This window comes from Symphalangus syndactylus, chromosome 13, assembly GCF_028878055.3.
Source record: "Symphalangus syndactylus isolate Jambi chromosome 13, NHGRI_mSymSyn1-v2.1_pri, whole genome shotgun sequence".
Classification (NCBI taxonomy): Eukaryota; Metazoa; Chordata; class Mammalia; order Primates; family Hylobatidae; genus Symphalangus; species Symphalangus syndactylus.
The window spans coordinates 127,845,792-127,859,415 of NC_072435.2; the positions used below are offsets into that span (position 1 = coordinate 127,845,792).

A 13,624-nucleotide genomic window follows, 5' to 3' on the forward strand; every position below is an offset into this window, starting at 1 on the left:
GCGCTGAGGCAAAGCCGTGGCCGCCAGGGCTTGGCTCCTGATTCACCCACTCTTTCAGCCTGGGGGCGACAGGATGGGAGGTGTGCAGGCCATGGATGGAACGGGAATGCCCTTCGCTTCAGACACAAGTGACACCCAGCTCAGCAGTGACTGAGGCCACAGCAGGTGGGACCAGGGCTGGCAGGGCCTGACACAGGGCGCCTGTGCTGCGTGAGCCATGGCGCCTCAGCCCAGCTTCCGCGGTCCCCAGATGCAGCTATGGCAGGGGTGCCCCAAGCCTAGGGCGAGGCCCTGGGAAGGATGCCCGCAGCCAAAAGTAGGGGCGGGGTGGAGACACAGAGAGATAGAGAAAGACAGAGAGAGATACAGAAAGATTGAGAGAAGGAGAGAGGGAGACAGAGAGAGACAGAGGAGGCAGGAGGGCCCCACAGGTGGGGGCTCCTGACTGCTCCATTTTCCCACAGCAGACCTTTGCGCGTTTCTCCCAGGAGCCCGCAGCTCGTGGGGCGGTCCCTGGCCAGCATGGGGGTCGCTCACTTCCCCGGCCGGCGTGGGGTGGGGGAAGTCACTCACTTTCTGGGCCGGTAGTCGGGGATGCTCCGATCCAGGGAGATGCGGTCGCTGAGCTGAGCGTTGTAGCCGTACTCCTCATACTTGCCTTCCGCCTCCTGGCCGTCATCACGCAGGGTGGCCGCCAAGCCGCCCTGGCCCAGGCCTCCTGGCCCCTCCACCAGGCCAATGGGCTTGGCGAGGCCTGGGGGAAAGGAAGAGAGGGAGGTCAGGCAGGCCCAGGACACGCTGTTGCCGCACCCAGGAGACGCCCCTCCCACCCCTCTCCCCGACAGCCGCTTCCCCCTGGTAGAAGCCCAGCAAACTCCCTGCAGATGGCAGGCTGCCAGCTCAGCACATTCCAGAAAGTGCAAGGCTGTGTGCAGAGTGAGAGGGCGGTGCCAGGCGGAAGAGGGAGGGATGAATGGGTGGTGCATGAGGCGTTGAGGGCAGTGGACTCTGTGTGATGCTGCAACGGTAGATATCTGTTATTATTATGTATTTTTTGATTCAGGGTCTTGCTCTGTCACCCAGGCTGCAATGCAGTGGCATGATCTCAGCTCACTGCAGCCTGGACCTCCCAGGCTCAAGTGATCCTCCCACCTCAGCCTCCTGAGTAGATGGGCGCACCTCCACAGCTGGCAAATTTTTATATTTTTAGTGGAGACAGGATTTCACCGTGTTGGTCAGGCTGGTCTTGAACTCCTGACCCCAAGCGATCCACCTACCTAGGCCTCCCAAAGTGCTGGGATTACAGGCGTGAGTCACGGCACCGGCCAATACTTGTTCTTACGCAATTGTCCAAACCCACAGCAGGTGTGACACCAAGTGAGCCCCCCCCCCCCGCCGCCGCGAGCCACGGCCCTCAGTGAGTCGCCTGCATCAGGCGGCATCGGCTCATCAATGGTGACACAGTCACACACGTTCATGCCCAGGCGCTGTGCCTGGGGGATGGAGGATGTGAGAACTCCACTCAGTCTCTGTCAACCCGAAACTGCTCTGACAGTCAGGCCTACTAATGTTAAAAATATTAACTCAAAAATTGCAACGACTCTAAGATTAGGTGTTTTAAACGCCACGCCACTGCCACCATCCCCACCAGCCCTTGACACCACTCGCCTGTGTAACTTGAGCTGAACACACATCCACATGCGTGCTGCTACTCTGGGGTAGGAAGAACCCAGCCGTCGACACAAGGCAGCAGCCGAGACGTGGCTCACACACGTGACGCCAAGCCAAATAATCAACACAGGAGACCTCATCCCGTGTGGCTGCCAGCCTGAGGTTCAAGAACAGACGGAATCATAACCCACCCCATGGCCATCGGGGCAGGACGGGGACGCCGGGGTGGAGCAGTGTTGACTGGAAAGGTGCCGGTGGAACTTCTGGGCTGACAGGGAGGCTCCCAAGCTTGGTCAGGGTGTGTGGAGCGGGTGCCCAAGGCAGCTTGGTCAGGGTGTGTGGAGCGGGTGCCCAAGGGGGCTGGGCCAGGAAAAGTTCTAGGTGCTCAGTTGTGCTGGGCAAGCGGACGTGGCTTGGAGATGCTGTTCCCAGGGGAACGGGGGTGAGAGGGGTGTCTCCCCACAAAGATGGCACTGTTGGCTGTCTCTGAGCTGGGAGTCTCTGGGGCATCTTGGATTTGGGGGCAGGTGCCTGGGCAGTAGTTTTAAGCCAGAAAGAGGCGGCATGGACCCTTGAGGCTGGGCTGCCTTTTGTCAGCTTGCACAGAGAGGTCTGTGGTCCTCGGAGGAAGGCCAGTGGAAACACAAACTTGGGAAATACCCGATGCTGACGTCCCACAGCTGCCCGCCTTGGGGGGGCCCTTCTCTTGCGGCGCCAGCTTCTGGGGCCTGGTGGGATCTCTGTAGGATTCGTGCTCCGGGGATGGAGGGACCAATGCCCTGGGAAGATTCCAGTCTGTGACCCTCCAGCCCCCACAGGGCAGTGAGTGGCTTTCTCCCCTCAGCAGAGCCGAGGCTTTGAGCCTCCCGGAACCTCTGGACTTTCTGGAATATTCCATTTTAAATGAGTAAACAAAGTGTTCATATTTATGTAGGACTGAAGGATACAGATTGGACACAGAATTAAAAAATGACACAAATCACTTCCCCTTCTTATTTTAATCCTGCGAGATAAATATGTAATCACGCTATTTTAAAATATCGATACTGCACTTGCATTTTTCACTTTGGTAAGTCTGGAACTGGATGTCTCCCAGAGGCAGGCACAGCAGCTTCTAACTCGAGAGAGAGACACCTCATCATCCGCGGGTTCAGGCCCCAGGTGGGGATTGGCCGCCTGGCTACAGGGTGGCTGAGCGTGGTTCCGGACGGCTGCCCGATGCCCGGCGTTGGACCTGGCAGGAGGGTGGCTGAGCGTGGTTCCGGACGGCTGCCCGATGCCCAGTGTTGGACCTGGCAGGAGGGTGGCTGAGCATGGTTCCGGACGGCTGCCCCATGCCCGGCGTTGGGGCTTTACTTTTTCACTTGTAAAATAAAATATGCATGCATTGAAAAATTCAAACAATCCAGAAAATCACGAAACGGAGAGTTATCATCTGTGTGCTCTGTCTCCTCTCCAAGTGCCACGCTTCAGAGGGGATGCCTTGTTCTGATTTGAGTCCTTCTCACTGTGTCTGCTGAAGATCCAGGTCCCGCCTCGTCAGCCTGAGACGAGGTCCCCTGACTTCTTGGCATGAAAAATGAGGGGTTGAGCCCGTTTTCACCCCACCTTCTTCCCCTGCCCCCCTCCTCCTTCCCTCGATTTTTCTTAGGTATTATTTTTAGTGATTCTGTGGTTACCTTGGTGGCCTCAAAAGGAACACTTAAGCCTCTATTTCTGGAAGCTTCAACTCTAGCCAGCATCTCTAGACTCCCAGCTTCATCAGATGAGAAATGGGCGCCCTGATCCACCTGCCGCTCGGCTATGCTGCTACTTTTACGTCCCTAAAGGCATCTGTGACACCCACGCTCGGCTCTGTCACTGTGAGTGAGTGTCCACAGGACTTGACGACACAGTGGTTCTGAAATGTGAAGCAGGCTGGGCGCGGTGGCTCACGCCTGTAATCTCCGCACTTTGGGAGGCTGGGGCGGGCAGAACGCTTGAGGTTGGGAGTTGCAGACCAGCCTGACCAACATGGTGAAACCTGTTTCTACTAAAAATATAAAAATTAGCCGGGCATGGTGGCAAGCACCTGTAATCCCAGCTACACGGGAGGCTGAGGCAGGAGAATCGCTTGGACCCAGGAGGTGGAAGTTGCAATGAGCTGAGATAGCGCCACTGCACTCCAGCCTGGGCAACAGAGTGAGCGAGGCTCCATCTCAAAAAAAGCAAGCAAGCAAGAAAAAAAAGCAGCAAATTGACATGCCCACGTCAGGATTACGTAGTTATGATTCACCATGGCACCAGCACGGCATGGACACTAGGACGGAAATATAATTCTATCACCCACTAAACCTGTGCTACTTAATGAAGAACTTTCAGAGGTCAAGACAATGTCATTGATTTTCCTGTTACGCTATTAATTTCTCAGAATTATGCATATTTTAACTTGCTTTAGGTTTGGATCTTGACTTTTCATATGCCCTTTTAGAACAGATACGAAGATAATTAATAAGAATAATAATATCTACCGAGCAAGTGTCCTTCACATGCACTAATGTGTCATTCCCCACAACACCCCTGGGACATAGGTTCTGTATTTCACCCCATTTTGCAGATGAGAAAACTGAGGCTCGGAGAGGTCAGGCAACACACACAAGGTCACAGGGCCGGTCAGCATCAGAACCGTGTTTGAACCCAGGCAACGTGGCATGGAACAGCTCCTCCCGACAGCTATGCTCTGCTGCCGTGTGAGCTCGGGCCTCCTGGCAATGTGACCGGGCTCACAGCCCCATCTTCCCAGAGACATTCCCAACTGCAGGGCCGGCCCTCAGCGCCCTCGCCTCACGGCATTCTCACTCCCGGGTCCCTTTGCATCAGTCGTTTGCCCAGCGGCCACCCCTGGGCCCTCCTCGCTCTAAGCCTGGGTGGGCTCCATTGCCCTGTGGATCCCACGTCTGCTCAGGCCCTGGACGTCCTCTTCATCCCATTGAAGTATATCCCTAAAGACTGAAGAAGGGCCGTGTGGAAAGTAAACTTCCTGAGCCCTCACATGCCTGGAAGTCTCTTTCATTGCTCCTCATGCTGGCTTGATAATTGTGCTGGGTATAGAATTCCAGGCTTGATGGCTTTTTTCCCCTCATGCAGTGCCCAGTGCTGCCTGTGAGTGTTCTGAGGTCAGCGGGACCCTCTTTCTTCTTCAGACTGGCATTTTGTTTCTGCCTGTCTCTGGAAACTGATTTTTTTGTTGTTGTTGGGATCCTAGATTTGGTCAGGGCGTATCTTGCAGTGAATCACAGTCATGCTTGGCAATCCACACTCATGTTGACGTTCAGCTCCAGGAAGTTTGCTCTGTTAATGATGTGACTGTATTCCCATCTGACATCCCTGTTTTCTCTTCTGTAACCTCTGTTAAGTAAACGTTTCCCCTCCCGGTTTATCTCCTGCCTCCCGACGCTTCATTCTCCATTTTCATTCTCTTGGTTTTCATCTCATCGGCTTGATCTTTTGTCGTGCCATGTTGCCAATTAGCTTGTCCATTGAATTGGTTTTGTTGTCATATATTTAATCCCAAAGGATGCTTCTTGTTCTCTAGTCGCCCCTGCCTTGCATGAATGGCAAACTGGTTTTACTTTATGTGGTTGGCAGCAGCCCCAAAACTGTCCACATCCTAATCCCTGGAACCAGTGAGTGTCACGTTACACAGCTAAGGGGACTTGGCAGACGCCCCCAGCTTTGCCTGAATCTGCTTCATTGGCCAGAAGGAGCGGAGGAGCTGGGCCTTCACTGTGGTCCCCAGTCACTTGCATGGGGGTTAGGGGACACCCCGGCCACGCCACTGCTCACAGCTTCCTTGCAGAGGAAGTGAGGGTTGCCAGGCCTCCGAATGAGTGTGTTTTGAAGAGAGAGGCTGCCATTCCCACCCTCCCTCCACCCAGGGGCTCCATGCCTCCCCTCACCACTGCGTCTGTGCTTAAAAGAACCAAGCAGCCCCTGGTCCAGACATTGTTGCCCACTGAGCTGCCTGACTCTCTTGGCTGAGGGTCCTCCTTGGTCACAGGCAGGTCACCACTGAGTGCCCATCCCAGGACTGTGCAGATGGTAGAGATGGAGCTGAGGAGCCCTGAGCCCAGCACTGGTTGTGCGCTGGGGGTGAAGGAGCCTTTGCTGCCTCGGATCCAATCTTCTTTCTTGGCTGGTGGAGTTAGTGCTGTCACTGTCCTGTAGCTGCTGAGAGAAGCTGCCTGGGGGACACCAGTGTCAGCAGGACACAGGTTCCTGGCCATGGTTCTTCACTCCTCTCTGCAGTGGCTTCATCGGGGGTGCTGATTTCCCACCTCCCTGACTCAGGGCTTGGACTGTGAGCTGCTTGTGGAAAGCGGGCCCAAGTGATGGTGTCCCAGTTCCCAGCCTGGACCTTGCAAAGCCAGGTACCTGCCCCATCTGCCCTTACCACACACAGAGACCCCATCATGGCTGCCCAGCCTGGGCCCTAGGACAGGCCTCGCCATGCAGAGCGGTCCGGCCAAGCCACAGACCCTCAGTGAGAGGCGGCCCTGCCCCTGCGGCACCATGGGTGTAAGCGAGACCATCCCAACGTGCTGTGTCTTGGGGTGCTGGGCACTGTGCTATGGAGCCATTGCCGCCCAACAGGCTGTTCTCTGTGCTGTCCTCTGCCTAGTCCAGGAATAGACAGCACGGGAGGAGGAAGCAGAGGCAGAAACAGCCACATTGCTCATGTCCACAGCACCCACATCCACAGCGCCCACGTCCATACCATCCATGTCCACAGCACCCACATCCACAGTGCCCACATCCATGGCGCCCACATCCACAGCACCCACGTCCACACCTGTTCTGGCACCCCTGGAGACCAGACGCGCTCAGTCCCTTCCTCCCCACTGCTTCCCCATCCCCTCCCCGTCCCCACACCTGCAGTTGTCCACTCAGCAGCCAGTGCGAGCTTATAGAGGGTTCCAGAGCCGCTCCCCTGCTGGGAGCCATGGGCCCAAATCCTGCTGCACTTGCGGTTCCGGCTCCTCACGGCAGCTGCAGCCCCCACAGCAGCCACGGCCCCCCAGCTCCTGCAGCCCTCGTGGGTCGCATCCTCGCTCGCAGTGTGCCAGCCGCGCTCCTGCTTCCTGCCCCAGGGCCTTGGCTCCTGCCCTCACTCGGGCCTCAGCTCTGGGTTGCACCCTGGAGACCTCCCAGGTTCCCGGTGACTGCACCTCAGTCCCTGCCTCATTTTCCTCCCAGAACTCAGAACTCATCACCGTCTAAAATTGTCCCCTCTGCCATGTTCTCTGCTTCCCCTCAATGTGCAAGAGACAGGGCTTTGTCCTGCCTTCCTGCCATCTACCCCAGCGCCTCATGTGTTCACAGCGTGTACCTGGCGAGCCGCCCGAGGTGGGTGAATGGATCCCTTCCAAGTGGGTGCCAGGGCACTGCCTCCCCCGATCCCATGGGAGAGGCAAGACCTCCCTCCCCACCCCCACAACGAAGAGACACAGACGCTGAGCCACAGACAAGCCCAGCCAATGCCTCGTGGGCTCTGCTAGGCGGGACCCGGGTCTCTAACTCCCTTGCGGGCCCTGCTGTAAGGTCCTGGTCTCCACATGAAACCAGGTAGCACCATCCTGGTCCTGGCTGGGCCCGACACCCTGGCCCCAGCATTCACCCTACAACACTGCGCAGAACGTGGGAAGAGCCTTGTCTTTGAAGGAAAGTCTCGAGGCCCCACCGAAGCCGGACACCAGGCTCCACCACCTCCTGGGCCAGAGCTCCAGCGTCCAGCAGGGCGGGGCGTGCGAAGGAGGCACTGCTTGCTCCGAGGGAGTGGGTGTGAGTCCAGAGAAAAGGGAAGGGGAGGAGGGTGGGGAGAGCGTGGAGTCGGTGAGACAGGAAGTCCGGACCACCGTTGTTCAGTGGAATCCACGGGACACTCATGAGTGCCGTGCGGAGGATGCTGCCTCGCATGTGCAGAGCTTTCACGGAAAATGCTGGAAAGCGAGATTTTCCCACCAGGAGGAGAGTCCTAGGTGGCACAGGCAGAGGGAGGGTCCAGAACGCACGTCCCTAGGAATTCCGCACACTTGAAGGGGTATTTGGGGTTTCAGCTCTGTTCACCAGGTGTGGGAGTGGCGGGGCCGGGGCTGCCATAATTGGGGGCATTGAGCCTCACCCCACAGTGGGGCCGAGCCGGCCAGGCCTCAGCCTTTAGATGCTGACTTGTGGGGACGCGGGAGCACTGGGGTCGGCGGGGCTCGGGCAGCTCGGAGGCTGCAGGGGAGGGGCCTCCAGGCAGCATTCACTTGATGGTTCTCAGGGAAATACAGTCAGTTCTTGTCATCTGCAGTGGTTTTGGTTCTAGAGACGCCGTGGATGCTGAATGGTGGCTGCTGAGTGCTCGCTCCAGGGGGAGCTCTGGGCTCTGGGGCGCCTCTGGCCACACGCTTTCCCCAGCCCCTCAATAGGTAACTTGGTTTTCCATGTGTTTCTGCGTAAAGATGCCTCATTTAATACCTATTTGACGATTCTGATCTTAGAGCCAACAGCTCCATGACCCACGCTGGAGCCAAGCTTCTCCACACATGCATCTCCTGCAAGGCACGTCTCAGACACTTGTGCCCGGGTACCGACAGCACCTCAGCCTGTGCTTGGGGTGTTCTAAACAGTGAAATCACCAAAGCACAAAAAGCACAAAAATGTAGACAACGTGCCACTTAAGCAGCAGTATGGAGAAGGCAGGGGACCCCGTTTACAGTCAGGGTCAGAACGAGAAGCCGGGGGACCCCGTTTACGGTCAGGGCCAGAACGAGAAGCCGGGGGACCCTGTCTACAGTCAGGGCCAGAATGAGAAGCCGGGGGGCCCCGTTTACAGTCAGGGCCAGAACGAGAAGCCGGGGGGCCCCGTTTACAGTCAGGGCCAGAACGAGAAGCCGGGGGACCCCGTTTACAGTCAGGGCCAGAACGAGAAGCCGGGGGACCCCGTTTACAGTCAGGGCCAGAACGAGAAGCCGGGGGACCCCGTTTACAGTCAGGGCCAGAACGAGAAGCCGGGGGACCCCGTTTACAGTCGGAGCTGGAACGAGAAGTGGAGCCTGGCCCTGTTTGACCAAAGATCTTGCCCCTCTGAGCCCATCTGTGAATGGCCGTGGAAGACCACAAGCATTGGTTTGGGGATTACAGACGAATTTTAGGGAGGAGGAACATTTGCAAACACAGAATCTGTGAATGATGCAGCCGACGGTACTTTGATATTCTGGTGACCACTATGGACACATTGGTGGGGCTGGTGGGACTGGGGGGCACAGGCCCTCCTGGGGCACCAGGTCTTCACCATTGACCTCCCCCCAGAGCTGTCCCTGGAGCAGATGGGTCCGATGAATGAATGACTCTGACCAGAGTCAGCAGAGAGATGGGAGCCGCCTCCCCATGGCCCCCAGCCTGTGCCCCTGAGGCCCGGTGAGGCCCCTGATGGTGTGATGCTCCTCCGTGAACAGCAGCCTGAGAACAGTGCTTCTCAAACCCAGCTGTATCACCCGGGGTCCTTGTTAAAACACAGCCCACCAGGCCCCTCCAGGAGTGTCTGATCCACAGGTGCACGTCGGGCAGGAGACTCAGGAGCTCTGGTGACCTCCGGGTGATGCTGAGGCTGCCAGGCTGGGGACCCACTCAGGCTCTGGCCTTGGAGCCAGGTCTCAGAGGCTTCAGGCGTCCTGCTCAGGGTGGCAGCGGCCACGTAGTGCCAAGGTGCTGGCAGAGGCTGGGGTTAGGACTTCCAGCCGGGAGGGCAGGGCAGGAGCAAGGAGAGTCTGGGGGTCAGGACTTCCAGCCAGGAGGGCAGGGCAGGAGCAAGGAGAGTCTGGGGGTCAGGACTTCCAGCCAGGAGGGCAGGGCAGGAGCAGGCACAGACCGGGGGCAGCCTCTGGGAGGGCAGGGCAGGAGCAGGCGCAGACCCGGGGCAGCCTCTGGGAGGGCAGGGCAGGAGCAGGTGCAGACCCGGGGCAGCCTCTGGGAGGGCAGGGCAGGAGCAGGTGCAGACCCGGGGCAGCCTCTGGGAGGGCAGGGCAGGAGCAGGTGCAGACCCGGGGCAGCCTCTGGGAGGGCAGGGCAGGAGCAGGTGCAGACCCGGGGCAGCCTCTGGGAGGGCAGGGCAGGAGCAGGTGCAGACCCGGGCACCTCTGGGAGGGCAGGGCAGGAGCAGGTGCAGACCCGGGGCAGCCTCTGGGAGGGCAGGGCAGGAGCAGGTGCAGACCCGGGCACCTCTGGGAGGGCAGGGCAGGAGCAGGTGCAGACCCGGGGCAGCCTCTGGGAGGGCAGGTGCGGTCAGAGCCTCTTGGATTTCCCGGTCATGTTCCCTGGAGCGGGAGGGATCTGTTAATAGCTCCGAAAAGTGAAAATCCCACAGATCTGATTTTGCCTGTGAGGAAGGTCGCCATGGGCGCCTCGCAGCCGGATTTCTGGAGCTCTCATCTTCCCTGTCTCTTATCTCCAGCGTGGCCTCATATCTTCTTTCACAAAGAATTCCTTCCAAAGAGGCAGGATTGCTTGATCCCACCAGGAAACAAGGACAAACGATGAAGAAACTGGTAAAAGTGTGGAGACGCCCTGCCTGTGGCTGCAGGGCTCAAGACCAAATCCCTCTAAACCCACTATGGGATGGAGCCACCAGTGGTCCCTGTGGCTGCACTGGGGGTCACAGGGAGCGGCCGGTGCTGCCATGGCCCAGGGGCCGGAGATGGGGCCTCCGGCCTGGGAAGCCAGTGGGGCCTTCAGACGGGCACCCGGAGAGTTTGCTCTGCTCTTCCCCACCCCAACGCCCTGGCTTCACCGACAACCCCATGCCGGGCACCATGCAGGCAGGGAAGGAGAGGCCCAGTGCCGGATGCCGTGCAGGCCGAGAGCCAAAGGCTGTGCAGACTGTTGTGGGTTGAATTGTGTCCTCCAGAAAAACAGGCAGAGTCCCAGCCCCGGGGACCTGTGAGCAGGATCTTGTCTGGAAACGGTCTTTGCTGACGTCATCAAGGTAAGAGGAGGTAGTGCGAGAGTCGGGTAGGCTCTGAGCCAAACATGGTGTGTCCTTCTTAGAAGAGGAGACACAGAGACATACGCAGAGGAGGGGCACACACGTGAGGTTGGAGGCAGAGACCGGAATGATGTGGCCCCCAGCCAGGGATGCCCAGGTCACCAGGAGCTGGAAGAGGCAGGAAGGGTCCTCCCCTGGAGCCTGTGCAGGGAGCGTGGCCGGCACCATGATTCTGGACGGCTGGTCTCCAGACAGGGACGGCCTCCAAACAGGGACGGCCTCCAGACAGGGAGAGCCTCCAAACACGGACGGCCTCTGGAACAGGGAGAGCCTCTGGACAGGGACAGCCTCCAGACAGGGACAGCCTCCAGACAGGGACAGCCTCCAAACAGGGACGGCCTCCGGAACAGGGAGAGCCTCCAAATAGGGACAGCCTCCGGACAGGGACAGCCTCCAAACAGGGACAGCCTCCGGAACAGGGACAGCCTCCGGAACAGGGACAGCCTCCAGACAGGGATGGCCTCCAGACAGGGACAGCCTCCAAACAGGGACAGCCTCCGGAACAGGGACAGCCTCCAGACAGGGATGGCCTCCAGACAGGGACAGCCTCCAGACAGGGACGGCCTCCAAACAGGGACAGCCTCCAAATAGGGAAAGCCTCCGGACAGGGAGAGTGTCCTTTTCTGTTGTTCTAAGCCACGCAGTCTGTGGTGATTTTTCACGGCAGCCCCAGGAGATGACCGCACAGCCTCATGCTCACGCCAGCCGTCCAGCCCACTCAGACCAGCGGACACAGGTCTCTCTGGGATCCAAGAGCAGGAGATGCCCACGCTCACCACCCCATCCACTGACGGCCCAGCTGTGGGCTGTTCCCCAGATCTCACAGGGTGTCTTCCTGGGCTGCGTGATATCAGTCCCAAGTTTTCCTCTTTGAAATCCCAGCTTCCTCCTCCAGACAGAATCAACACTGCAAGCTTATCATCTCATCCTTGAATAAGATGTAATTTTGAGAATAATGGGAAATTTGCATCTGTTAGCTCAGCCTTTGAAAGGTCTGTCCCACAACTTTCATGAAAAACAAACCAAGCTCAACATCCTGCTGTTCTGAGGTCACAGGCTAGTGGTGACAGCTGACCTGTCATACACCAACTTTCAGCACCGTTCCTCAAATGTGGCAATTCACAAAGACAAGATATAATTTCTCACACTCCGGGAGGCTGGGAAGTCCAAGATGAAGAGGCACGGATCTGACTTGGGCCTCTGTGCTGTGTCATCCCATGTGGATAGCGAGAGTGCACACGCATTGGGGACTGGGGGGGAGGGCGGAACTCTTCCTTCCATCAGGAGCCCACTCCCACACAAACCAACTCACTCCCGAGATACCCAACTCACTCCGAAATAACAAAGCCACTCCTGAGATAACCAACACATTCTCAAAATAAACAACACACTCCCGAGATGACCAAGTCACTCCCAACACAACCAACTCACTCCTGAGATACCCAAACTCACTCCCATGATAACCAACTCACTCCCAAGATGACCAACTCACTCCCACCACAACCAACTTACTCCCGAGATACCCAAACTCACTCCCATGATAACCAACTCACTCCCAAGATGACCAACTCACTCCTGAAAAACAAGGCATGCCTGAGATAACCAACACACTCCCAAGATAACCAATTCACTCTCGAGATAACCAAGTCACTCCCGAGATAACCATGTCACTCCCACCACAACCAACTCACTCCCGAGATACCCAAACTCGCTCCCACAATAACTAACTCACTCCCAATATGACCAACTCACTTCCAAGATAACCAAGTCACTCCCAAGATGACCAACTCACTCCCAAGATGACCAACTCACTCCCACGATAACCAGCTCACTCCCGAGATAACCAACTTACTCTTGAGATAACCAAACCACTCCCATCATAACCAACACTCACTCCCATGATAACCAACTCACTCCTGAGATAAGCAAATCACTCCCATGATAATCAACCTCCTCCCGAGATAACCAAGCCACTCTCACCATAACCAACTCACTGCCAAGATAACCAACTCACTCCCACGATAACCAACTCACTCCCAAGACAACCAACTCACTCCCAAGACAACCAACTCACTCCCAAGATAAGCAAGCCACTCCTGAGAAAAACAACTCACTCGTGAGATAACCAGCTCACTCCTGAGATGACCAACTCACTCCTGAGATAACCAAGCCACTCTCACCATAACAACTCACTCCTGAGATAACCAACTCACTCTATAATGACCAACTCACTCCCAAGATGACCAACTTATTCCCAAAATAACCAAGTCACTCCCACCATAACCAAGTCACTCCTACCATAACCAACTCACTCCCGAGATGACCAAGTCACTCCCAAGATGACCAACTCACTCCCATGATAATCAACTCACTCCTGAGATAACATAACCACTCTCAAGATAACCAGCTCACTCCTGAGATGACCAACTCACTCCCACAATAACCAACTCACTCCGAGATGACCAAGCCACTTCCATCATAACCAACTCACTCGAGATAACTAACTCACTTCCAGGATAACCACGACACTCCCAAGATAACCAACTCACTCCCATGATAACTGACTCACTCCTACAATAACCAACTCACTCCTGAGACAATAAAGCCGCTCCCAAGATAACCAACTCACTCTGAGATGATCAAGTCACTCCTGAGATGACTGAGTCTCTCCCAAGATAAGCAAGCCACTCCCACAATAACCAATCACTCCTGAGATAAACAAGCCACTCCTGAGATAGCCAACTCACTCCTGAGATAACCAACTCACTCCCATGATAACCAGCTCACTTCTGAGATGACTGAGTCTCTCCGAAGATGACCAAGCCATTCCTAACATAACCAACTCACTCCTGAGATAACCAACTCGTTCCCAAGATAAGCAAGCCA

General features: G+C 56.8%; 1 protein-coding gene across 4 annotated transcripts in view; it reads right to left on the minus strand.

The window, feature by feature from the left end:
- Positions 1-13,624, minus strand: part of GALNT9 (polypeptide N-acetylgalactosaminyltransferase 9) — a 120,214-nt gene that overhangs the window by 77,831 nt on the left and 28,759 nt on the right. For all 4 annotated transcript variants that reach the window (XM_055239755.2, XM_063614798.1, XM_063614799.1 and 1 more), the window contains one exon: positions 574-754. In XM_055239755.2, the coding sequence (XP_055095730.1) occupies positions 574-754 (181 nt within the window). The remainder of the gene's footprint in view (positions 1-573; positions 755-13,624) is intronic.